General features: G+C 41.8%; 1 protein-coding gene across 1 annotated transcript in view; it reads right to left on the reverse strand.

Annotated features, from left to right (window-relative positions):
• Positions 1-16,452, reverse strand: part of clpb (ClpB family mitochondrial disaggregase) — a 36,786-nt gene extending 20,334 nt beyond the window's left edge. Inside the window, exons 1-5 of the mRNA XM_085371039.1 lie at positions 15,817-16,452; positions 15,563-15,614; positions 11,974-12,060; positions 5,569-5,672; positions 3,929-4,057 (exon numbers count right to left, since the gene is read on the reverse strand). Of these exons, the coding sequence (XP_085227165.1) occupies positions 3,929-4,057; positions 5,569-5,672; positions 11,974-12,060; positions 15,563-15,614; positions 15,817-16,258 (814 nt within the window). The 5' untranslated portion in view covers positions 16,259-16,452. The remainder of the gene's footprint in view (positions 1-3,928; positions 4,058-5,568; positions 5,673-11,973; positions 12,061-15,562; positions 15,615-15,816) is intronic.
• Between the last annotated feature and the right edge of the window lie 10,793 nt (positions 16,453-27,245).

Raw genomic sequence — 27,245 nt, forward strand, 5'->3', positions numbered from 1 at the left:
ATATAGGGTGTTGATGTCATTAGACCACACCCCTTCTCATTACAGAGATGCACATCACCTAATATGCTTAATTGGTAGTAGGCTTTCGAGCCTATACAGCTTGGAGTAAGACAACATGCATGAAGAGGATGATGTGGGCAAAATACTCATTTGCCTAATAATTCTGCACTCCCTGTATAGATACACACACAACTCAATAAAAACGTTACTTGACAACTACAAGAAGAGTTTCTGGGTTTTTCCAAGCGTAGCTGCTGAGTAGGAGAGAGCACAGTCACTAACTTCTGATGCACACACAGTCATTTGTTCTATAAGCAGGCCTGAAAAAAAACATGACCGAAACCACTCAGTTCAGAGAAGAGCTTCAAGGGTTACTCCTAGTAAAACATCACCAAGCTCCAACTATATTTACCAGAAATGAAATAAATTTTTAAAAATTGATGAAGTGAAAGATGAATTCAGCTTTCAACAGTAATGAACACAATGCTGCACTTCTTATAGATTTCTTCTGATTTTCTTTCTGCCACTGAGAGTCAAATGGGTTTGTGATGAGTCAGTGTTTAACAGTCTCAGTCTTTATAAGAAGCTCGGTCTACACTGACTGACACTCATGAGAGAAAACAACATTAGTAACTTCAGTACTCTGTACTGTGATGCTGTACGGCCCACTACGAACAAGAAATCCCATCTGAACTTTTTCTTCAGAACACAGAAAAAAAAAAAAAGCAAACAAACTATGTAATCAGTACAGGTGATTGTTGCTCTATTGCTTTGAGCACTGGCCGCAGAGACTAATAATCACTGTGATGATTATCGATAAACCCCTAAATTTCGTGACCTGCTCAGAAGCCATCGATCCTGACAATACGCCACAACCTCCCCCCCCCAAAAAAAAACATGAGGCCGAAAAGCAATAAAGTACCACACACACGCGCCAACACCAGACATAATAAATAGCATCATTTAGGGCTTTAATATCAGGCCAACCCTCTGGGCCATAGCACTTTATAACAGGATCAACACTAACAACAGTCACACACACACACAACCCCAACTGAAAACACACACACACACACACACACACACACACACACACACACACACACGATCCCTTCATTAGGAGTGCTTTAGTTATGCCTATTAGGAGTGCCCTCCTCTTTCCCATTTCCTCCTCCCTCTCTTTCAGTGCAGCTGGTGGGAGAGAGCCCCTGCTGGTCTTTATGCATGCGTGTGTGTGTGTGTGTGTGTGTCTTTGTGTGCATCTGCGAGCATGTGTGTCTCCTCTGGCCTCTTACCACCTACAGAGCTGTCCATTACTCAGTGCCCCTGGCCACAGGCCCGATGTGGAGCACGGGGAGAAACTAGAGAGCCTCTGCAGGTAGGGTGAGGGACTGTGTGGCGAAGTGAAGCCTGAGGGTGGGCCTGGAGACTGTGATGGATGGAGATGTGAGTGGAGGGCCGGCTAAGGCCAAAAGAGCAAACCCACAGCTAGTAGAGTTACACAGATGAACACAAACACAAGGGAAATAACAAGGCTCAGTGTGTACATACATGAAAGGAAGATGACGCACAAAATAGCGAACACACACACACACACACACCAAAATCCACATAGATGTCCTGAAGCTGTGACAGTTCATAAGATTTTTTTTGTGATGATGTAAAAAAGAAAAAAAAAGATGGATAGGATGCTACGAATGGAAAATGGCTTAAAGGAAAGAAGGATACCGGAAGCTCGTATGAGGAGGAAAAACAATGAAACATGCACAAGAAACTAATTACACTCACATTTGCACGGGATCACAGATACACGGCAACATGTGATTGAGGGCGCGTGATGCCACAAATGCTATTGGCAGCGATGGTGGCGCCAACCCTGCACAGGCCCAGCCGGGCGAGCGACAACCAAGCCCGTCTTTAATCCAATTGTCCTAAAACAAATGTCTCTGCTTCGTGAAATTTCTTACCTTTTTAATTCAAAAATGCGTCTGCAGAACATTTGATCGAGTTAGTTGAGGTGATTTGTTTAAGCGTACGGAGTGCTTACAGAGGCAGGGGTGAGACGGGAGAGACAGGCTGACAGAGCTTCAGATGCATCATCCATCATAAACATAAACAAGACATTAATACAAGCTCCTGTGCATCTGCGTGTGTGCGTTTCACTGAGCGTAGAGTGATCCTAAAATGGAGTGTTTTTAGATTAAAAGCCTAATCGACCTAAAAGACGACAACAAACAACAACCTCACCAATGCAAGTTTAAAAAAAGAAAAAGAGGGAAAAAAGGCATCCACACACTGAAACAAGAATATCAGATGGATGAAATCGTACTTGAATATATGAATACTTTAATTAATCATATGGGGGCCTGAGTGCACTAACATACATGGTCACACACACACACACACACACACACACACTTCTTGTGCTTGTGGAGCTACCCCAAGGGCATGTTCTGCGAGGAGGTCACAGTTCAACGAGGCCTAGCTTGTTTAAGAGCTGCTCGCCTGGAAACTGAGGGGGGATACTCTGCCTCCAGGGTCTGCGTGTGTGTAATAGTGGCGCTGAGTCAACGGCAGGTGTGAGTGTAACGGGGGGGTGGGGCAAAGGAAGCAGAGAAGTAATCAATTTCAAATGAGTTTTGTAATGCTGTTTATATCAGTCGCAGGGGATGCGTTCAAGTGATGATATCTGAAAAGCTGGTGGAGGTGAAACTGCTTTTAGCTTTAAAGACGGAACGAGAACTATTCTGTTTAATAATCAAAGTAAAAAGGTCTTAAACTGACTGTTACTCTTGAATTAAGCTGTCAGTAAACAAACTTGCATATATTCAGGGTCTTGCATTATGTATTTCTACGAGAAATTGCGATTTAACTATTTACATACATTTAATATCAGATTACCATAATTACATTAACAACAAAAAGGCAGCCATCACCACAAATGATTTGGTCAACATTACTACTCATCAACCTTTGAAAAATAGTGCATTTGATGTACATTTCATTTAACTTGACTTATAATTCTAAATTAAAAAAACATTTAAAAAAAAGAAAACGTCCCACAGCAGGGAGTGAATCTGGATTACAGTTAAAGAAAGTTATTACAATGATCACTTTATTCAAATTATCTCACTTAAGTCGTTTTTGGAAGGTAAAATTGCTCATGAAATGAAACATTAACTGCCCCGCCTACTTTTAACGATAGTGACTCGTTTAGATTTTGTCTAGTTGGACAAAGGGAACCAAAAAATGTTTTGTTTTTTTCCACTCAATCCCAACTGTAACAGAATGTCACAGTTCAGGTAAGAATTTGCAAATTTACATTTAAAAGCCTCTTTAGATAATTAAAGTGCCATTTGACCTGACTTATCAAGACCACTGAAAGGTATGATTACAAACATCTTTATTCATTTAGATTCCCATTAGCCACCGCAACAGCAGACGCTAACATATGGAACTATTATATTACAATGTGCCTGGAAACATCACCTCCACAGAAGACGAAACAAGCAAACTGTCAAACTGAGATCAAACAACTCAAACTTCTCCCACCAGTGGACACTATCATCTGTCAGCTGTGTTTGCAGAGGCTGACAGAGTGTAGCCTCAGGAAAGGCAGACTGAGTTCACCTAGGTAAGAGCTACTAAAATCCTCCGCCCACTGTACAGTGGGTGCGCAGGATTGAGGAGTGTATATAAAATAAAGGTGGAGACTGCCACACAGCTTGGCAGTTATTTGACTTTAATAATACCTAAGATATTCTCTATTAAAAATTGCACCTGTAAGGCATCAGACTGCAAAGCAACAAAGCAAAACACATGGAGGCTGCTGCATCTGTCATCACCTTTACTTCTCTTACGCTGACACTCTGAGGCCCCCCGTGGGCAGTGATGGGACGGTTGTAATGATTCGGGAGCGGTAACGTACCAGCCTCAAGCAGCATGCGTACAGCGCGTGGGTCGTCGGCCAGCGTAGCGTAGTGAAGCGCTGTGCAGCCACGGAAACCAGCCCTGCTGCTCAGCCTGCTGCTGAACTCGTCCTCTCTGGACACCAAGACTGCAGAGAGCGGACACGAGGAGACAGAGGAGGAAGAACAATTAGAACCACAAGCTGCTTTTTCTGCGCAGAACGTGCACAGGTTGGCTCCCAAAATACAATAAAATAAAAACAAAACCAAAAAGTCTGCTGGGAAAATCACTCATTTGCTGCTAAATTTTAATTTTAAATACTTCTCTACACCAATATTAAAGTTAAAAAAAAAAAAAAGAAAAGAAAAGACAGTCTTAGTGAATTTAGAGTTAAGAGGAATTTAAGGAAATGCACTAATTCCTCAAAGCTGCAAATAGGATAGTTATTACATGAAGCTGAACACCGTATACTCCCTGGACCTGAAAAAGATATTACAATGAATAACAAACTACTTTGGCTTTAAACGTTACAGCATCGAAATCCGGGGGAGCTTCCTATAATCTAACCACAGACAATGGAAGACTCCAGAAAGTGCGACGAAGACAACATTGCTTTTATAAAATTATCTTTCTTGTTTCCAGCTTTGGAATAGTTGTTCATTTGAGCAGATTTAAGCTTAACTGTCCGACACGATAGCAATAATGCGAGTTGTGTTTTAGGGTCTCTCTTGCTTTGCTCCTTACTAATAATGGAGATACTCTATCATTCTCTCCTTACTTCTTTTTCATAACAGCACTCATCTCGTGCCACTCCTTCATCATCCATTTTTATTTTTTCTTCCCGCCTCCTTCCTCTCCTCCTTGGTGTCCATCAATTCCTTTCATCGCTTGCACCCTCTTTCTCCCTCCCCGCTCTCTCTATCCCAGTAACTTTGTCTCATCCATTTCCTGACTTCCTCTCCCTCCCTCATCATCCTACCCATTTCCTTCAATCCCTCCCTCTCTCCATCACTCCCTCAAACATCCGCATCTTCTTCCTTCTCCTCCATCTCTAGACGTCTTTTTTTCAGAGCATCCCTCTTTTCCTTCTCCCTTCCTTCATCAGTCTTTCCCTCCCTCTATCTATCCCACTCTTTTTCTCTAGCTCTCTGCAGTGTGTGTGCGCGCGTGTGTGTGTGTGAGAGACAAGGCGGGATAATCATAGCTAACCCAATAAAGCGTCGCACAGGGCCCCCTAGCCCATCCATCAGTGTGCGTCTGGGAAACGCTTCCCCACGCTACGCCGGCCCCACGCGGACCCAAACCTGACAGCCATATAAATGTCTGCAATATACATATCCCATATAAATATGTCTGCAGAAACCCAACACAGACTGGAGGGGTGGGGGGTAAAGAGTGTGTGTGTGTGTGTGTGTGTGTGTGTGTGTGTGTGTGTGAGAGAGACTGTACAGCTCAGAAGACAAGCAAATAAAAAAAATACAAAAGAAAAAAAACACCACTCGTCAGAGGACAAATAAAACAAATAATGCGCAAAGAATCAAACATGTACATAAATGCAAATTTTTATGCAAATTATACTCATAATACTTGGTTTACACGCTTTGGGTTCATATGTGTAATATAACAACTCTGCTCTCCGTTTCCCACCCCCCTCCTCACCTTCCAGTGAGTGGATCCCTTTCTCCCGTGATGTGTCGTAAACATTGTTGAAGTGATCACCGGCATTTGGGTCGGCACCAGCTTCAAGTAAGACTTTCACCACGCTGAAAAGCAACAAAACACAGAGGCACACGTTTAAAAACACGTCCGCACACCCAGAACCTTGTATTAAATAAACGCAGACATGCACACAGATGAGCTTTAACACCATAATATTTCAGTGTTCATGCGGTGGATGCCAGTTTTTCTTGGCTTGTTGTTGTCCGTATAATTATTTCCACATTAGGAGGATGACAAATTTTAAAATAGGTTTTCCTTTCTTTGGGAAGTCTCCCCCCCCCCCCCCCTCTCTCTTTCTCAAAGAGTAATAATGCGCCTTTGGGTTCAGATGTCTGATCAACACTTTCATAGATTTTATGGATTGTCTCTTTTTCATAGGAATATCTGGGACAATCAAAGCAAGTAGTGCCTAAATCAAGACAAAGACTAGGGGGTCAGTGATGTGTATAAAATTCATCTGTCAGAATGTGTGGTGTTTTTTTATTTTATTATTGTCACGTGTTTTAACTTTATATTTGGTACCAATAAAGGTTGAAGATGGAGCTGTCAGGAAGGAGGGAAAGAGGAGGTTTGTGGATGCAGTGAGGAAGACATGTAGAGGATGGTAGGTGTTACACAAGAGAGCAAGGGACGGGGTGAGATGGAGGCAGATGATATCCTGTGACGACTCCTAAAGTGTGGAGGAGAAGAAGGAGAATGAGGAGGAGGCAGAGGAGGAGGACAAGGAGGTGGGAGAGGAAATGGAGGAGAAGAAGGCTGGGGGAGTACAGGATGAGGAGAGGAAGCAAAAAGGAAGAGAAGAAGAAGGTGGGGGAGGAAAAAAGGGAGAGGAAAAGCAGGCGGAAGTCGAGCAGGCGGAAGTCGAGCAGGACACGGCCAACGAACAAGGAGCCAGAGGAGATGAAGAAGGTGAAGAACAAAAAGGAGAAGAAGGCGGCAATATAGGAGGAGGAACCAAAAAGAAGGAAAAGACAGAATTGGAACAGGAGGAGAGAAAAAAAAAGAAGGGAGGCAGAGGAGGAGAAGGTGGAGAAGAAGAAGTCAGCCAGTGGAGAAGGAGATGAACGCGGCATTTAAGGAGGAAGTAGAAGAGAAAGAGGACAAAGACGAGGAAAAAGGAGGAGGAACAAGGCAAAGAACGGTCTGATACTCTCAGAGCTATTAAAGAGACAGTTACCTCTACATGAAGTGTGGGACGCCCTTCATCTCACTGTGTGTGATGTACTAGAATTAGATCTTTCTGTTTGCTAAAAACATGTGGAGATAAATCTGCATCAGCACATACAGACTCACAAGGTGGCATCACAGGACGAGCACACACACTGGATGTGAAACACACTTGTGACGTGCTCCATCCAAAAAGTGTGCAAGCGTTGCCTTGAAGCGGTATTTATTGCTTTGCAGCAGCTTCTATGTTTCCTCTTATTTGGTGGATGTCAAAGTGTTTCTGAATCGGCAGCGTCACGCATGTAACCAATGACATGTTAACAAGCCCGCACACATATCTTATCAGCTGCTGCAGTTGCAACACTTGCCACTGACCACAATATCTGTTAATTAAATGTTTTGTTACTCATGAACAGAGCTCTGCTTCTGTCGCGTCACCAAATACAACCTTGACCTTTACACAAAGTTTCCTCACGATTCATAAACAGATCACGCGCAAATATCCAATTCCTCGACTGCCTGTGACACTTTCGCCTGATTCACACCAGTCTATTCTGTCTCGTTATGGTGGATACACCCCACTAGTCACTTCCTTCTATCTCTCCTTCATTACACATTTGTCGGCCTCGTAACATGTACATATGTGCACACTGAAGGGGGCAGGGGTCGGACCCCATTTCCGGCACCGTTGGGGGAGTGTAACCGAGTGGGTGTTCGTGTGTAGGCCTTCATTGGAGCGTACCGCCTTATAGAACAAACAGGAGTACCTCGGCAACACCACTCACTGTGACCCGTCAGATGTTTCAGGTCTCCCTGTCTGCAGGACACACTATTGCATAAACCCACACTTAGTCCACTGTGAAGGCAAGCAGTAGCTTTCACATTGAGACACAGATGAGCACAAATGTACACACAAAAACTAGCCAGCTAATCGGTGAACACAGGGAGACAGAGAGAGAGGCGGTGGCCGAAACATGAACCCTGCTGGTACGCTGCTGATGCTTCTGCCATTAAACCTGTGACCACGTAATGTGGCCTGGGAGGGAGAGATGGATCGCTTACAGCTAAATGGTTGTGGCAGTGGCCTGAAAGGGCTTAAATAGAGTAAAATGACCATTCATAGGAGGATGAGGTGGAGCTGACTATGTAACAGGCTGAAGCCCTGCTAGGAGAACCTGTGCTCTTAAAATGAGACTGGACGAGTGAAACTAACTCTTATATAAGATCAGTTGAAATTAAATATCTTATTTATTTGTGGCATTATAAACAAAAGTACAGGTTTTTAAAAATATATATATTTAGCAGAAATTTAGAAGCAGATATTGATTAAAATATAAAAGGCTGCATCTCTGACAACAGACTGAAGTACAGCACGAGTCACTATATTTATTTGACCAGCAGGCTTACTTAACCCACTATTAGATATAAGTAAGAGGAGCACATCATTTGAGAAGCAGAGGCATGCAAATATTCAGCATGGAATATAAACATTTACAAACCTTTTAGTTAAAAACATAAAGGTTGAAAGTCTATTTTCCATCATGTGCATTGCTATGGGAGAGCGAGGCTGAGAACATTCTGGCCAGGTCTTTGTGTCTGACCTTGCTGAGGGGGGTATAAAGGACAATCGGAAGGGTTGGTGGTGGTGGTGGTGTCGGTGGGGGTGGGATCCCCTATTGTTACTGTATCACTGTGGAGGGGTGGGGTATGACCCACAGAGGGTTTCCCCTTCACCCTTGCAAGCACTTCTACAAACACGTCGATGCTTCCTGTGAGACGCGTACAGAAACGCACAAACTCAAACTGAGGTTGGTCACACGAGGCTGGGCAGGACTGACTGAAGGAATGGGATGGTCTGAAAAGAGTTAATGGCATAAGAAAGGTAAACACGGAGAGATAAAAAAGGAGGAAAACTCCAAAGAAGAGGAGGAGAAAGGAGGAGGAGGACTGGATGAAAGGAGGGAGAGTAGCTAAAAAGATGAAAGAAAGGGAGATTTAATTACACAGGACGGTACTAAAACTAATGAGCTTTTAAAAACAGTTTATAGTTTTACTAATCAACTGATGATCAAGTGACTAACTTTATTTGGGAGGAGAGTTGCAGCACTAATTTGAGGCCTAACTGAAGGCATCCAGAGGTGGTTAATTAAGATTAATTAGATTAAGCTCCCTTTTCAACAGAAATGGACAAAAAGTTACAGTTTACAGACTTTCTGATACAGTCCAATATGTACAGAAAGAAAAATAATATCCACAATTATTACAGAATTATTTTAATTGTGTAATAATTGTGGATAAAACAAGAAAAATGTTTTATGCCCCCAAACCTTTCTGTATGACTGAGCCATCTGGTTATATCCTGATGTTTTATTGCTCGTGTTCTTCTCAAACAAATATAAAGGATTCATCCAGGTTATCTTTTTATTGTCCCCTTTACAGAGATCCTTGAGCTAATGACTACCTTTTTGCTCCTTAAGCAAACAGGGTGTCGGCATCTTGCTCGGACACTTGAAAATCCATTTATGGCATCATCTCCATGCTACACCATTTTTCTTTCCCATTACTCTCTATGCAACACTCTAGAGCTGACAAATTTATAACTGTAGCCTTGCTTCACCAGCAGGTGATCGGTGTCTCCGCAGAGGGATGGTGTTAGTTTCCAATCCGGCCCTGGAGGGAAGACAGGAAGCAGACACTTCCACCTCCGTTGTGCAATAAAAGACACCTGAGCCAAACTGACCAACCATGTCTGCGACCACCTGGCCCAGACATTGGACCTCACCTCACCCGGTGTCCACCTGGGGTCAGAAAGATGCTGGAAAGCAAGGTTCACTGTACCTCTAATTTTTTTCTTTCCTTTTTTAAATGTACCCGATTCTTTACGATATGATTATTTAGTCAGGAAATAGTGGACTCTAGAGGCTGGTATCTAAAGCATTTACCGAGACTTATTATTCACTTTAAAAACAACTTAAGTATTATGTTTTCCACTTCAGGTTTAACCACTTAATCATTTCATAGTAGAAAAGAAGATGGCAATCTTCTTATTTACAGCTATTTTATTACCAAAACCCAAGAGAAGAACGTATGTACACATATTGAAAATAGTAACATGAAAATGTTATAGAGTATAGTATAGAGCAATATCCTGAAAACGTGCCATTAATTATATTTTAATACTATATTATATTATTTGCGAATACAGTCGTAATATGACAGCGTAAGGAGATCTTAATAACAAACCCCATATGTGTTATCTGAACCCGACTACCTACCATTACGATCATGATGGCCAAATGATTATATTTCATTAGGCCCTGCTGAGTCCAGCTAATCTTGGTCTCAAATCTATAATCCCACTTAAATGCCTTCTCTCCCCTGCCAGGTTATTCTCTCCCGTTCCTTCACCCCTGTTCTTCCCTTCGATTCCGTCGCCCTCCCTCCCATCGAGTCACTCGGCCGACAGGTCGGAACGGTCAACAGGCGTTATACTTGGCTGAGCGCTCATTGTGCACGTGAATGCCGTGAGGGAGGGATGGAGGGAGAGAAAGAGCGATGGAGATGGGCATTGTGTGTTAAAGAGTGCAAACAGAGAGCCAGGCCCTGCGCATCCCTGATTTAGCCCTACATCAAAGCTAAGCAAACACACGCCCCCTCCACCCACCACCACAAATGTCTCACCCTTAATTCTTACACACCCACACCCCCCTCTGCTCCACCCCTGATTCCCCTCACGCAGCCGCGCCTTGACCTGCCTGGTGGACACTACATCTAGAAACAGCTCCCACTGAAATGTCCTCTTGAAACACAATTATCACTTTTGGCCCAGGAAAATATAAACACAACTGTTTGAGAGAGACGGGCAGAATAATTCAACAGCGAGAGCCACGGTGACACTCTCGCTACAGGCTACACCGCGTCCGTGAGTGATGTTCCCTGTGTTTTCACTTAACGGCTGCAAATAAAGTTGTGTGTGGCTGAGTAATAGGCAGTTGGCCTGTAAGATATTTGGTATGAACTCCCTCGGTCTCCTCGCCCGTGTGTGCGCACGTGTTTCTACGAGTGGACGGTTGTGTGTTTGTGACTGATGTGTGTGAACTGATGTTCTGTCTTCCCTGCAGCAGTGACTGCTCACTGGGGGGCTGGAAGACGGGATTAAACACAGAGGAGTGTCACTGTCTGGCTGAGTTATAGCACTCATAACACACACACACACACACACACACACACACACACACACACACACACACACACACACACACACACACACGTACGTAGCCAAAAAACACATGACACACACGCACAGACAGACACATATCATTAAAAATAAAAAGGTCCATGGATACGATCACTCGACATACACAACGTTAAAGTCGCAGCTGAAGGATCATGTGACCGTGTTCATCTCTGATCAGCTCCGAGTGATTCATCAAATTCTAATTTCAATTACCATTTTGGCTTCAAACGATTATAAAAAGAAGACAATCAGGATAAAACAATTATAGTGCCCTCGTTTTACTGCCAAATTACTTTTCTGTCGCTCTCGTGATCAATAAATTTCTTCAAGATTTATAAGCGAACATGCTAATATAATGCAAAAGGAAATCAATATAAAACTGAAAGTTGTAACCAATTACACGCGCGCAATTAAGCTTTGTGATCACAGATTTATTCGTTAAGTTTCAATTTGTTGCGACACAAGTTCAAACTTGGAGAAAAAAAAAGCAAGCAAGCAAGAACAGGACTGAAAGTAAGCTCATCTGAAAACATTTTAATATTCAGATTTCACATAAAGGGCCTTAAGAGTGAGAAGCATTAACAAAAAAGTGACCACACAGACCGGGTAAAGAGAGCGAGTGAGAAGGAAAAAAAGGGCCTGTAAATTGGATTTGGCCCGGCCTCAACCTCGGCCCCTCTCTGTATTCTGTGTGTTCTGGGGGCCAGGAGGCTAATTTAATTTGTTGGACAGAGAAATGGGGGAACGGGTAAAGACCGTCTGTCAGTCTGAAAGCTGCACTTTGCACTTCTGATGACGTACTGTAACAACCAAAGCAGGGACGAGGATGGCATATGCTCGCACTAATGCGGCAGCTGCGCGATACCAAACCCGCTGCTGCATATGTAACGCCTCAGAAGTTTCAAAACACGACTTGTTCGGCGAAGCAGGCGCGCACAGACCTGTGCTGTCGATTCATAGCAGCCACCATGAGAGCGGTCCAGCCGAGACGGTGGCGATGATTCGGATCCACCCCCTCTTTTAACAGCCTGATGGGAACAAGAAGCAGAAAGTGGTTTTATTTTTACTTCAGTCTCACCGTTAACAGCCTGTAGCAGAAGCTCCATGTAGTACTGCAATCGATATTGTAGCATTTTCTTTCTTTCTCTCTCTAAAGCACGTACCATGCTGAAGGAACAGAAGTAAGATTAAGTAATGCACACCTAGGGGAAATTATGCAGATCAAAATGAAATCTACAAAACAAGAAATATGGGAGGCAAGCTGCTGCAAGCATAGTCTCTTTTTTGGGGCACACCAGAATAAATCCAGCACATATCCTGCTTTTATCCAAAGCCTTCTGCACCACTTAATATATCTGCACGTTAAAGCCAGGTGTGTGTTGAGTTTTCTGCCCGAGGCTATAACATCAGGCAGTCCTTATAAGCGTATGTAAGGGATCCGGCTGTCGTCTCTGGTGCTGAGCAGACAGAGTCCCTGTTTACAGTCAACACAGCGGCTTCAGTCTGGTCTGCACTCACACTGATGCTCTCAGTCTCCGTTTTCACTGCCTGCTCTGCATGCACAATCAGGGTAAGCCGTAAGAGCTGCAGCTGAACTTTTCTTTCCCCATTTTAAATTCGGACAAACTGAGAAGCTCCTTTGACTTTGAAAAAATACAAAGACTTTGATATGAGAATAATGACATAGCAAGAGTGGATGGAAAAAGCAGAGTGGTTTATTTGATATAAGTGATAAGCTACATGGGACTGGGTCTGTTCTTGAAAGTGTTTACTTTCAAGTATGATTTAAAGGGTTGTTGTTGTTTTTGTTACCAATTTAACAGGCAAATCTGAAGTCATACACTGAAACATTGCTGCCACATTCCTTGAATGCACACCTCACTGGAGTTTTGCCACCTAAAGTTAATTTCTTTCAGCTTCTGAGATTTTCTGCCGTTTTAGTTCTGTTACTGGAAGAAGGGTTGTGTGTCCGCTTCATACCAACCATCAGAGTCTGGTTCCTTCTATAGCGTCCAGGGTGTGGCGTGGTATTTGTCGTCACCAGTTTGTTAACAAACTACATTTTCCAAAGCACTTTGTATCGCTGGCTTTAAAAAACTAGTTTAAAAGTGAAAAATATTGTAACCATGTTTAACCACAATAGTCAAACTACAGCTGCACTGCATGCCACGCTGCGCTCTCTCTCTCTCTCTCTCTAATGTCCTACCCAACAAATGGCTGAACATGCCCTGACATCATTTATATTGAAACATAAAGAAAACATTAGCACCAAATATAAATATCAGTTTTCGATCGTCACACTGTTTTTGTTGTTGTTTTTTTAAAAATAACACTACATGGTTGCCATATGGTGCCAACTAAGAATGCATGAATATATATCGGCTAAACATACCAACAAGCATTAAGCATTATTTTAAACACTGCTATCATGCCAAACGCTACCAAGTTCTTAACCATCCATTCTGTGAAAATGGACGCTCTTCATTTCCCTGCTGCCTCTCAGCTGACACACCCTGACACTCAACCACTTCTAAAGAGTCGACCAAAGCACTTAACACATCTGTGACCTGCTAACTGGCCGTCTCGCTGCACTCTCACCTTCGCCATCTGCCACATGTGTACAGGTAACCCGAGCATGCAGATGGGGGCATGCATCGATACACACAGGTATGCATGCGCTCAAGTACATGGACCTGAAGACCAATACTCAACAACAGCCGAAACACATGAATTACTATGATTAACATAGGCACAATACAACAACACATCTATCTGAACAGCAACAGCCTCTAAAAGGTTAAAGACTAAGAATTTGATCTGAAGAAGAATAAATTCTCATAATAATGTTCAGGTTTATCTATCGGATACTCCTTTCTGTACCCCGTTAATGTAACACCATCGATGAGATGGATGAGAACGAGCCATTATAGAAGTCTGGCTCTAATACATGCACCTTCTTTTATGTAGCATACCCATTTCTGCCACCTAACCCTCTGTGTGCAGGACATTGCCAGGACTAAGTTTAGGATCAAGTTCAGAGCAAGTGTTTATATTATTCTAATGTTTCTGTTTTACATTATTCTGAAGTAAAACAAATCTCAGAGAAACACGTTTTTAAAGAGCCTAAAAATCACAGCGAAAAAAAACAAACGAGCAAGACACACTGGAAGCAGGGAGTCTTAAGTGTCCGAGGGCATTTTTATTACAGTAACTTGCCTCCCCGGTTTCCTTCACTGGCATTTTATGCCACTGAAGATGCGACGGAGGGAAATATTATAATATAAGTGAGGAAGGAGAAGATTAAGCTTCCAAATGAGTAATTCTTGGGTTTATGAAGCATCAAGCCGTGTGCCACATTGGAGGTACGTGGCAACACTGAATGAGACTTTCACATCGGATGCATCTGCAGTTCTTTCTTCATGTTTGCTTTCCATGATGGCAAATTGATTTCTGGGTCACAGCAGGAAAGAAGAAGATATGAGGAAGCATAAGTTAGTGCCAAACATCCACACTGCAAATATTCCCTCAAGAGGAAGACTTTCACACAGAGAGGTGGAGCTCTTCTTCCACCTGCTGGTTACTGATGGGACAACAACTACAGGTGTGCTTTCATAACAGGAGTTAACCGTGGATGTTCTGGAAACTGCCCTATGCACATGATCTGTGACTTACACGTGGGTGTAATAATCAAACCAGAGTTCATTTCAGGTCATAAGTGATACTTTTTTTTTTTTTTACATTTCTTTTGTAGGAAACCACTCATCCATGCATTCGGTCACATGCCAAAAGTATAGCAAATATAGTAAATAATGAATATTTAGTAAATATTTAGTCCTGGCTGCTTGTTGTTTTAAAGCAATATAGATAAGGTGAAGGCATGGCCTAAGACAAGCAGTTTAACACTTTAAAAAGATAAAAAGATAACACAGTTTGATTATTTCAGTGAAAGTGCAGCTGTCAAGAATCCATTCATAAGGAAGGGAAACATGGAGAAAAGGCTCAGCTATGCAAAATTACATAAGAACTGGAAAAAAAAAATCAGCGTCAGCATGTGTGAGTGAGTGATGAATCTAAATATAATATTTTTCGTTCAAATCTTCATCAGTATGTACAGCAGTGAGTGTATACAGCCATCTGTAAAACTTGGTGTAGTAGGCTCTGACATGAGGCTGCATTGGCCTCCCCTGAGCCCAGAGCTCAACATCGTGGGATCATGCTGACAGAGAACACAGCAAAAAGGCAAAAACATCCAAAGAAGAGCTTTAAGAGTCCTTCAAGAAGCCGGGAGGACTAATCCTGAAGACTACTTAAAGACATTACAAGAAAGCTGCCTAAGAGAGTTCAGGGTGTGTTGAAGAATAAAGGTGGTCCTAACGCCACCTCCATTCTAGCATTTACAGGTGTGTGAAATATCTAGAGCTAGCATATGTTAGCGTACATTTAAAACACAATGCCTACGTTGAACTCAAGACAAAAGAAGACAAGCAACTATGTTTTTTTTTTTTTTAAGTGTTCATGTTTGGGTATTACCTGGCTACATCCTGAGCATTATTGGTCCTTGCTGCTTCCAAAAGAGCATCATCTGGTTATTGAAAAAGCAGAGAGAAAACATTAACTACACTAAAGATTTTACTAAATAAAACAAGCTGGGTTTAAAACTAACTCTACAGACCAGTTTATATCATATAACATCGTCCCATCAGTATTTACTATATTATAAAAACAATTAATGAACGGCCGGTCTCTAATCAGTGTCAGCTGATTATAATTTATTATAAGCTTACCTTTGTTATCGGGGTCTTTCTTCAGACAGAAGGCCACGGCCGCAGCAGAGAGGACACCGGCAGAGGCTACTCCTGCCCGCATGGGTCCTCCACCTGTTCCCCTGTCTCCGCCGCTTTCCTCCCAGTACTGGTTGTTGTTACGACCTCTGCTGGCCAGAGCCGCCCAGGAACTGCGGCGATTCTCCAGGTTGGACAGCCATCTAGGGGCGAGGTGGTGGTACTGCATCGATGGTTTCACGCTGTTTCCAGCAGTCTCCTCAGCCAAAATCCCCCTCCTGGAGACCCTGGAAGTGGACACGATGGGGTTGCGCTTGGCCTCCGCCGGAGTCTCGCGGATGCCCTGGCACGCGCCACCGCTGGCGCTGGTCTGAAGCACGCGACTGCACGGTGACAGGCTGCGCGACCTTCGCGCAAATAGCCTGGTGGGAACCGATGATAGCATAGCAATTGACTCACCGAAAACCAAGCTGGTCTGGCTTATGGCGTCAGTCCAGGGGTGACTCCGGAGGACAACAAACTAGGGGCAGCGCCTTAACTCAGGTGTAACAGTGGTTAGAGCTCAGGTCAGGGGGCCAAGTTCGTAACATCGGGACGTAAATAACCGTTTCAGCTCGTCGTGGCGTGGATGTCACTAGAAGCCGCGGCGCATTCTGGGAAATGTCGTTTACTTGAACGTCATTGATTATGACGTAGTATGCATCAGTTGGTGTACGTTTGCTTTAAAACATGGGTGTTGTAACAGTCAGGGAGACTTTTAAATGGTAAATGGCCTGTATTTGTATAGCGCTGTACTTAGTCCCTAAGGACCCCAAAACGCTTTACACTACAATCAGTCATCCACCCATTCACACACACTGGTGATGGCAGCTACATTGTAGCCACAGCTGCCCTGGGGCGCACTGACAGAGGCGAGGCTTTTAAAAGGGTTTCCATGGCACAACATTAACACGAAACTATAAAAATTAGCATCGGAGCTGTCTCGGCTTTATTTTATTTTTTATAAACTTGCCTCAAAAAGCTATCCGTCCTGATTAACACCTAGAGCAGCGGTCCCCAACCTTTTTTGCGCCACGGACTGGGCCTTTAAGGTTACATGGATAAATACAACAAAATAAAATGCTACGATCAAGACAAAAACTGGTATTTTGTAAAAAAAAAAAAAATAAATAAATAATGATGAACGCGAATTCACTGTGTGATTGTGTACCTTTATTAGCAGCATCCTCCTGAAAATGCGCCAACAACATTGAGAGTAATATCCTCCTCGCTGCCACTTAATGCTCTCTGGTCTCTATGGTAAGGCGTAAACGTAGTATGCATCAGCAACGTTTCTTTCAAAAAACGACACACAATTAAAAAGACCCAGGGAAACCGAGTTAATGATAGAAACCCTGAAAACCATAAACTTCACACGTGGGTCTCAACGGGCCCGGTACCGGTCCGAGGCTTGGGGACCGATGGAATACACGAAGGACTGGGTAAAGAAGAAAACTGTGGCTAAGGGGCAGCTGTTGCTAGCTAAATCCATTTTCCCACAGCTTTTTCAGTCACAGTGTTGTGATTTTTTTTCCCCTAACCCATGCTAGAATTGTTTTTCCAAGGCTGCGACAGAGAAATATGTGAAATGCTTGCAATAACAGGCCCTTTTTTCTTTCTCCAACACCAAATCCTGAGAAACATTTGCAACTATATGGCACTAAGTGTCCTGCACTTAAACGTTCATTTAATATCACGTACACATATACACATACTGTCCCTCAAGAAGACACTGAGAAAAAATAAAGAATAACATTGAGACTGTAACTTTGCCATAAGTCATTGTTGATTTTGTCTTCACTCTCCATCCCCTGCCAAGCTGCACCTGTGATTCTGCGGCTGCTCGCTGATGAGCTGACAGATACGATCTTTTCTTATCCTCTGCATCCTTACCCTATCACCTCTGCCTCCCACAGGGCGCCAGCCTGCCCTGTTGAAACACTATTTCTTTTCAGTCAGGTAGCTGTGGCTATTAAAGTCAACAAGAGCGACCCTGATATTCTGCAACAGGCAAAACTGGAAATTTTCATCCTGGAGCAGCTGAGAAGGTTGGATCCAGATGCCGCCAACATTGTTAAATGGAACGGCTTTTTCCTTGACAGAGAGCGGGTTTGCCTGAAATTTGAACTCCTAGATCAATGCCTGTGGGACTACATAGGGGACCCGAATAACCGGTGTCTCCCCATAAGCGAAGTCAGGCCAATTTTAGGTCAACTCACAAATGCTCTGTCCCACCTGGGTTCTTTGGGAATAGTGCACGCTGACCTCAAACCTGGAAACATCATGGTTGTAAACCGCTATGAGTCTCCAGTCAAAGTCAGACTTATAGACTTTGGCCTCGCATGTCCTGCGTCTGCAGTGATGCCTGGTGACCGTGTGGGGACAGTTGGTTATAGTGCACCTGAGGTTATGCTTGGCCTTCCTTATAATGAAGCATGTGACATGTGGTCTCTGGGGCTGGTGGCTGTGGAGCTCGGTACAGGCGTGCCACTCTACCCTGGAAAAAATATGATGTTTTGAAATTCATCATAGAGACTCAGGGTCAGCCACCAGATCATGTTCTCGATCCTGGCGTGTACACTGAAGACTATTTCACAAAAGACAACTACAACTACAACCAACAGCGCTGGACATTTAAGACCAGCCAACAATTTAAATATGAGACAGGATATGAATCTTTGGAGACAAGATACATAAAACTTAAACGTCTGGATGACCTCGAACAAATAATGATGTTTAGACGAGGACCCGAAGATGGCCAACGCTTATTTGTCATCCTAATTAAAGAGATGTTGGCCTTGGATGCACACCAGTGGATAACACCCTCTCAGGTTCTACGGCATCCCTTTTTCAGCCCTGGCCTCTCCAACAGGTTCCCAAGTATCAACACTGAAAAACCATACAGAGTCAATCTCCAGCATGGCATCTTCCACCCTGGACCAAAGTGATAAAAACACAAACTGGGGTTGGAAAAGGATATTAACAGCAAATTACACTGGAAATATTAGTTAAGCTGCTCCAATAATTATCACTTTGGCTTTTTTTTTTTTTTTTTTTTTTTTTTTTTTTAATTTTCACTCCCCCCACCCCAACCAGTCGTGACAGAGGGCTGTCCCTTCCTGAGCCTGGTTCTGTCGAAGGTTTCTTCCTTTTTAAAGGGAGTTTTTCCTTCCCACTGTCGCTAAATGCTTGCTCATAGGGAATCTTCTGATTGCTGGGGTGGCCAAAACTCTAGGGGAACTAGTAATTCTTGTGAAAATAAAAAAAATAAAAAAGCCTACCAATATTCAAAGCAGAGCAGCGGACACCTTACCATCACATCAGTCCCTTAATCTGACCTAAAACACCATGTTTACAGAAATAAATTCCATACAAATTGGAAATAAATTGTTGTTTTTGATTGTTTATAAATATATAGTGCTATACCCTTCAGCCTCCTAGTAGACATACCTGTGTTATAAATGTGAAACGCCTCCAATTTTCAGAAAAGTTGACCTCTGACCTTGAAGTCAAGGTCACTGAGATTTAAGCTTCACAGAGATTTTCAGTAGATGCAACCATGGTATTGATTTGAAAAATCTACACAATCACAAACTTGGATGTCCACAGCACCTCGCCATATACCAAAGATTAAGAGGTGTTTTTTTCTAGGTTTTTATAAAGATTACAAAACACAAATAACAAAAATGTCAACGCTATTTTGATGTTGTCTAATTTAGTGCAAAAAACAAAACAAACCCAAAAACTAATAAATAAAATAAATATATATTACATACATATATATATGTATATACTACATACTATAAAACATTTTAGTGGTTCACAATGGGGTCAATGAACAGAATGAAGGAAGTGAGTCATTTTTATATGACAATGGTGTGAAAAATCATTTTTTGATTGATTGATTGAATCTTTATTTTGAACATGTTGAAAAAGTACAACAAAATAGAATTAAAAGAGACAAATGAACAAAGCAAAACAAAAGGAAAACGAGCAACCACAACTCCAAATAACGTTCATGTTCAAAAAGGAGCAGGAAGAAGCATAAGCTTATTTAATCCCACCCCTTTTCCACTATCTAGTATCAATAGACTACAGAAATACCTCTTTGCAATTACAATATATGTTATGTGTAATTTTTTTTTAAATATATATACATATATGTTTCTATCTATCCATACATACATATATACACAAATGCACATATACACATTTACAATAACCCCACTAACACCTCAAGGATACACAATCTACAAATATATATATACCCATACCAACAAACCCGTGCACCCGCACACACATGAAAATATTAGACAAGAACACCCTATCAAATCTCTACCTTTTCCCTGTACCCTGTAAAAACCATATCCTTAAACCGCTTTTTAAACTGCGCCATGCTTGGACATTGCTTCATATCTTTACTTAGTCTGTTCCACAGCTTCACTCCACACACAGAGATGCAAAAACTTTTTAATGTTGTACGGATACGAGGATGTTTTAAATTTAATTCCCCCCTCAAATTGTATCCCCGTTCCCTTCTAGAAAACATTTTTAGAATATTGTCAGAAAGCATGTTATTTATTGCTTTATATATAATTTGTGCTGTGAGAAAATGAACCAGATCTGTGAATTTTAGAATTTTTGATTTTAATCATCCTTATGGCCCTTTTTTGTAATATAAAGATTGATGATAGCGAACATTTGTAACATTTGTAAGTAAGTATTTTTTTGTATTTGTTTGTCACACTTAAACATTTCAGATCATCAAACAATTAATTTTTTAATGTATAAAGAAAAATCCTTTAACTGTCCAGTTTTCTTGATGTTATGATGCTTCTACCACTGGTTTGTCATTTGTCAAATCCTCACTTTGCAGTCTTTTGGCCAGTTTTTATCTTAAACTACTGGATAACAGGTCTAATAACATTGAAGATGCTGTTTAACTGCTTATCAGCAGTAGTGCCCTACTAATTAAAGACTTTTTACTTATAGAGGTACTTTATTAATAAGAATTTAAAAAATATATACATAAAAAAAAATACAACTTAATTCTCTTTTAAGACCCGAGCAACCCGTCAATGATGATCGCTGGTGCATTGCAAGCATGATTGCACTGTGACACGAATGAATGGTTATGGGGCCAATTTTGTGGATAAACAACACTTTTAAAAAATGGGTTTTTAAACCATCAGATCTTCTAACAATCGTGTGTGACAAATGAACAAAAAAATTTGCTCGGATGACAGTAAGCTTTTCCAAAATGCCTGGCAGAGCTTTATTGTGAGAAATGCGACACAGAGGCCTCCACGCAGCACACGGGAGAGTCCCCTATCCGACTGCTCCCCTACCCATCTCTCAAACACCATCATAAAGTTCGCGGATGACACCACAGTGGTTGGACTCATCTCAAGGGGGGATGAGTCGGACTACAGAGATGAGGTCAACAGACTGACTGAGTGGTGTTCAGTTAACAACCTCCAACTGAACACCACGAAAACTAAAGAACTTATCTTGGACTTCAGGAAGGGCAGAGCAGACCCGGCCCCACTTTACATTCACGGGAGCTGTGTGGAGAGGGTACACTCCATGAGGTTTCTGGGCGTGCAGATCTTTGATGACCTCTCCTGGACTGCAAATACTACGGCGGTGGTTAAAAAGGCCCCGCAGCGTCTCCACTTTCTGAGAGTGCTCAGGAGGAACAACCTGGAGGAGAGGCTGCTGGTGACATTTTACAGAGCCACCATAGAGAGCATCCTAACGTACGGCATAACAACATGGTATGCAGGGTGCTCAGCTGCAGACAGGAAAGTACTGCAGAGGGTCATCAACACAGCCCAGAAGATCACTGGCTGCTCTCTGCCCAGCCTGGAGGTCACTGCAAACTCTCGGTACCTCAGCAGAGCTGGCAATATCATCAAGGACCACTCTCACCCCAGCAACCAACTGTTTGAACTATTACCGTCAGGCCGACGGTACAGGTCACATAAAACCAGGACAAACAGATTCAGGGATAGCTTCTTTCCCAGAGCTATCACCGTAGTAAATAAGCACAAAAACAATTGAACCTATTCCATACCGTCACTGTCATTATATTATGCTGCTATTCATACTGTCATTATATTAATGCTGCTATCCTGTATATATTGTACATACTATTGTTTGAGTACTTACGATTGGTTTTTTTGTACTTTTTATATTTTACATTTATATTTATTATTGAAACTTGCACCAAGGGAGTGGCACTCCAATTTCGTTGTACTCTGTACAATGACAATAAAAGGCTATTCTATTCTATTCTATTCTATTCTATTCTATTCTATTCATTAATAAGTAAGGCGACTCACGGGTGTAACAGATGATGGCTCTGGTCCAGTGAGAGCCTGAACACAGGAACTCACCTGACAGGAATGTATTTGTCATTAATACACCTGTGCTTTCCCCAGCAACACGTGTTTTGGTTTTTACACTGCACAGTTTAAGGTATGATAAAGCACTGACCTTATAATCCTGACCGCCAGATGGCGCAAAATACACATTTTAGCTGGAAGCTGGACATTCACAGGTGGAGTGTAGCATCAGTGGAAAGGCCCCATTGTACAACAACAACACTACTACTAATAATAATAATAATATTTTTAGTCAATCAAATATATCATACACCACACATGCTTACCAACTAATGAAATTTTTTGCATCCTTCAGATCTGGTGAAAATAACATTTTGGTACAGTTTTAGTGTTTTCCAGGCATCGCTGGTTTACACATTCACCTGCAAAGTGAGAGGTCACTTTGCAGGTGACCATTTGGTTACTTCAGGAACTTTTTGGGGTTACTTCGGGAAGGGACCACTGAAGGAATTTTGACCACTGGACATAAGATTTTCATCTCTAAAAATGTATTTTGTCCAGTCTGTCCCAAACTTCACATGTTTGATGACAGTCTGGCGACGACTACATGCCAATATCTGGTCACACATGGCGCCACAGTTCTCATATAACATTTTAATCAAGACTACCCCACTGTGATTGAAGTATTTCTTGCAAAACAATCATAACCAAACAAAACCTTTCCTGTACTGTAAATGAACAGTAGAACAAAAATGATTACTAGTCATTACGGAAAGTACAATGAATGTTTTTGTTTATATTGTTGGAACGAGGAAAAATTCCCCCACCACAAAAACACAGAAATACTCATGAAAGCAACCTGTAGTGCAAACACGAGGGCTGAATTTATTACTTCCTGCACTAGAAACCTGCCGATGTTACTGATATGGATAGATCACCAGTCTTCCTTGTCTTTATCTTATTATCTCATGTTGAGATGTTGCAGCAGAAAATGTTTTTAAAAGCATTAGTATGTGAGAAAGAAAGACCATTTCCTCCATGGGAGTGATAAACTCCAGTATCTGTGGTTTATTGCACTGGGTAGCATTTTCATCTACATCTACTGCTTGAAAATGATGACGTCACCACTAAAGGTACAGTGTGTTCTCAGGGGAAGTAATGTAATGATGTTGAAAATGGCATTTTGCTGTGACTGAAACACAAAAAGGAACCAGTCCCATCCCTACATACACAAGTGGGCATCCATAGCTGCGATTTATCAGGTGGGTGCAGTGTGTGTTGGCAGTGGACTCACTGTGCCTAAGCAGCCATGAATCATAGAGGACTTCATGCTCCCCCATCGTAAATCCACTGGCACCTACCAGCCAGTCACTGTGGGTTTGCCATTGTAGAAAGCTGAACATACAATCTCTGCATAGAAGCACAGCTACAGTTAATATGTTAGCTCTGTATTGTTCTATAACCGTCTATCACTGCATGGTGATGGATACTGGTTGGATATTTTTAGCTGCTTCAAATGTTGAGACAATCAGCTCCATTATCCATTTGCCAAAATCGATTTTTTTTTTTAAACACAGGTGAAACCAGTTACTCATTTCTAGTAAATTAGTTGCCTGAAACATTTTCCCTGGGAGCCAAAATGTGCCAAAGAACAATCCTGAAGCTGGCTGACCTGAACAAAGTGCAGCAAAACGTCATAATTACACAAGCACATGTTAATATCTCTACTGCTCTGTTGCATAATTTTGGTTAGGTTGCAAGGCATGACAATAATTTTAATATCATTTTTACCAACTTGTACATGAAGTGGGGAAACTAGTCATTAAATTGCACTGAAATAACAACAAAGAAAAGAAACTGCCTTACTGCACTAACAGAGAAAATTAGAGCTTCATGAAATTTCCCCTCTTTTGTATTTGACCCTTCACCCTCAGTTTTTCCTGTTCTTCTCTATTAGAAGCTGCCCGTTTTAACCTCTGAGTTAATGTCCTAGCTCGGAACGTCAGACAGAAGGAGAATCGCAGCTGAAACTATTTATCTTTTTTCCCTGCAGAGCCCTAGCAATGATTGCACTGTAATGTTTTTAATAAACTTCTATAGCAATTATGACAGAAGATTCTTAAATCATCTTAAAAAGGAAAGTCTCATTTTGCTCAACTGTTTCTGGAGGTCACAGCTCACAATTGAAATGGAAAACATTAAAGGAAAAAAGTACATATTCTCTCATTTCTAGGGTTTGACATATAAGAACATAATAGAAATGATCTGGTTCTTAGTGGGTCTTTATGGCCTCAGATGAACCACAAAGTGTGTGGAAACTAAGAACACCCCATGATTCAGTAGCTTGTAGAAGCAGCAATAACTTTATCAGGTTCTTACATCACTGTTGATAAGGATGTTGGCCCCCTTCACTTTACAACGTTGCTTCACTTCACTGAGGGTTTGCAGACATTGGTTCATGCGCATCTCTCTTAAGGTCCAACTGCAGCATTTCAATCTGGTTGAGGTCTAGACGTCGACTGGGCCGTTGCAACACCTTGGTTATTTTTTTACATTTATCTTTTCACCTAGCCATTTGGTTGCAGATTTGCAGCAGAATGTGTTTGAGATCATTATTTAATCTGTTATGTTGTTGTTCGTCTGAGGTTGTGTGTACCCAATTTGAGCCAAGCTTTATCTGTCAGGCAGATGGCTTCACATTTGATTCAAAAATACTTTGGTACACAGTTCATGGTTGTTTCAGTGATTGCAATGTGCCCAGGTCCTGTGGATTTCCTGTGGATGGTCCTTTCTAATTGTACTGAACATTAGCATGTAACATGCTAGCGGAGGCCTGAAGAGTCTGAGACGTAGCTCTTGAGTTTTGTGCAGTTTTCCTGAGCATTGCACAGTTTGATCTTTGGGCATATTTGCTGGGATGTTCTCTACTGAGAAGTTTAGCAACTGCACTGAATGTTTTCCACTTGACAATCATCTGTCTCTCTGTAAAATGATGGGCTTCTAATTGTTCGGCCTCATTATGGCCTCATAACCTTTCCTAGATTGATGGGAAGCAACCATTTCTTCTCAAAGATGATTGTTGATGTCTTTTCTAGTTGGTATTGTGTTAACAAACAGCTTTCAGACCTGCAAGCTGACAAAGCTACTTTTACAGAGGTGCGCACACTTGCTGTTGTGAACACCTCTTGATCAAGCGCATTTGATTAGTAGCACCTGGCTGCAACATATCTTCTAAATTCCCATTAAAGCAATAAGGGTGTACTTTTTTTTTTTAGTTTTCAACACACTGTAAACTGCATTTTGGCGTAGCTTTGTAAAATAAATAATGACATGGTGTATCATATCAGTGTTGCACATGATAACATGTGATATATGTATGTAATATGTAGTTCATCTGACGTTGTATTTATCTCATTTTAAGACCTGCTAAGAAACAGATTGTTTTTATGGTAATTTTTTTTACTATGACTACAAATAAGGATTTCAGCCATCTAGAGCAAGGCAGAGTGAAAGACGGAAAGCAGAACATAGAAAAAAAAACGAGGTTAACGTTATTTATTGTCTCAAAATATCTCAAAACACCCACAGATCAAACTGGAAGAGGACAGTAATGGACTTACACCCTGTAACAAAAGAAAGAAGAATGAAAGAGAAAATCAGAGAGATAAAGGCTGAAAAAAGCAAGTATATCTCTGAAAACACTCTGAAAACTACACACGATTGGACGTTTAACCCTGTTATTTCAGTCCGTGTTCGTAAAGACCCTTTTAACGTGCACAGCTGTCAGGTGAAAATTCCCCGCTACGTAACACGTCAGCCAAAACTGCCATGCGCGCTCCCGCTGTTTCGTGAACCGTAGTTTTCAAAAAAAGTGTGACGCGATAACGCTGATTGCATTCAAATACTGTAGTAATTTTAAAAAGAGGGAGAAACAACCTTCATGAGGTAATAACACAAGGTAATAACTTGGCCTTTTTTATTCCTCGTCGTCCTTTCCAACATCTTGAGACAATGTTCCACATTTTGACTGGCTCTGCAGGACATGGCTGGCTTTTAACTAATGCAATATTGCAGTCAAGCGACGGCTCGGCTGTCCAGTGAAAGTTACAAGTTACCAGAAAGTCACAAGTCAACATGGTGGTGTACATGGTGGGAAGTCGATAGTTTTTTCCATTTCAATGCGGTGTGAAGTGACTCTGTGTGTGTGTGTGTGTGTGTGTGTGTGTGTGTGTGTGTGTGTGTGTGTGTGTGTGTGTGTGTGTGTGTGTGTGTGTGTGTGTGTATAAAGACTAATGCATGAAATCATATAGGGAACAAAATTCAGCTTCCTGTTATTATTCTCATATTTACTTGATTTGGAAACGTTTCATTTAAATATATGAAGGACAAGATAACCCCGGACTGTAAAGGAACACTTTGCACCACAGTGCTAGTTTGTTGGGGTCTGGTCGCCCTGGTCAGCCTGTACAGTCTGCTTAGTATTTGATATCAAACACAGATGTGGCTAAAAAGCAAATACAGTTTCCACAAAGTGCTGTTCACGGAGTTCTGTTTTCCTTCATTTCCCCATTTTACCAAATCAGCTGGTGTGTTACGGAATATGACATATTTATTACAGATGATAACTTATAGATTAAAATGACTTCGATGGTCTGATTAAGTCTGCAGCTCTGCCTATAAGACATACCAGAAAATCAGTAATAAAATGCATTTATAGTTACTAAATTTCCATTTAAGCAGAGTTTGTTTAATGAAAAATGCCACAAATCAAAGCTTTAGGCTTTGATCGCCGTTTTTCTTTGTCTTATGCTTTGTTTGTTTCCTGGACCAGTTTAACCGTTATGCAAAAACATTTTCAAAGTATTTGTTTGTAATTTATACTCAGAGGCGTAAATATCTTTCTTGCCTTTGTAGTCTTCCCGTTAAAATAATGCAGAGCTGTGAGCTTTACGAGCAGCAGCTGAAGGCAACAAAGGGAGGAGCTTTCACGGTGGCTGTGGCTGGTCTCCTGCCTGTGCAGTCCGACTCTCCTCCTCCTCCCACCGC

Source organism: Diplotaxodon limnothrissa, linkage group LG14 (genome assembly GCF_057381915.1).
Source record: "Diplotaxodon limnothrissa isolate DT_005_m linkage group LG14, D_limnothrissa_male_GT1.1, whole genome shotgun sequence".
In the NCBI taxonomy this organism is placed as follows: Eukaryota; Metazoa; Chordata; class Actinopteri; order Cichliformes; family Cichlidae; genus Diplotaxodon; species Diplotaxodon limnothrissa.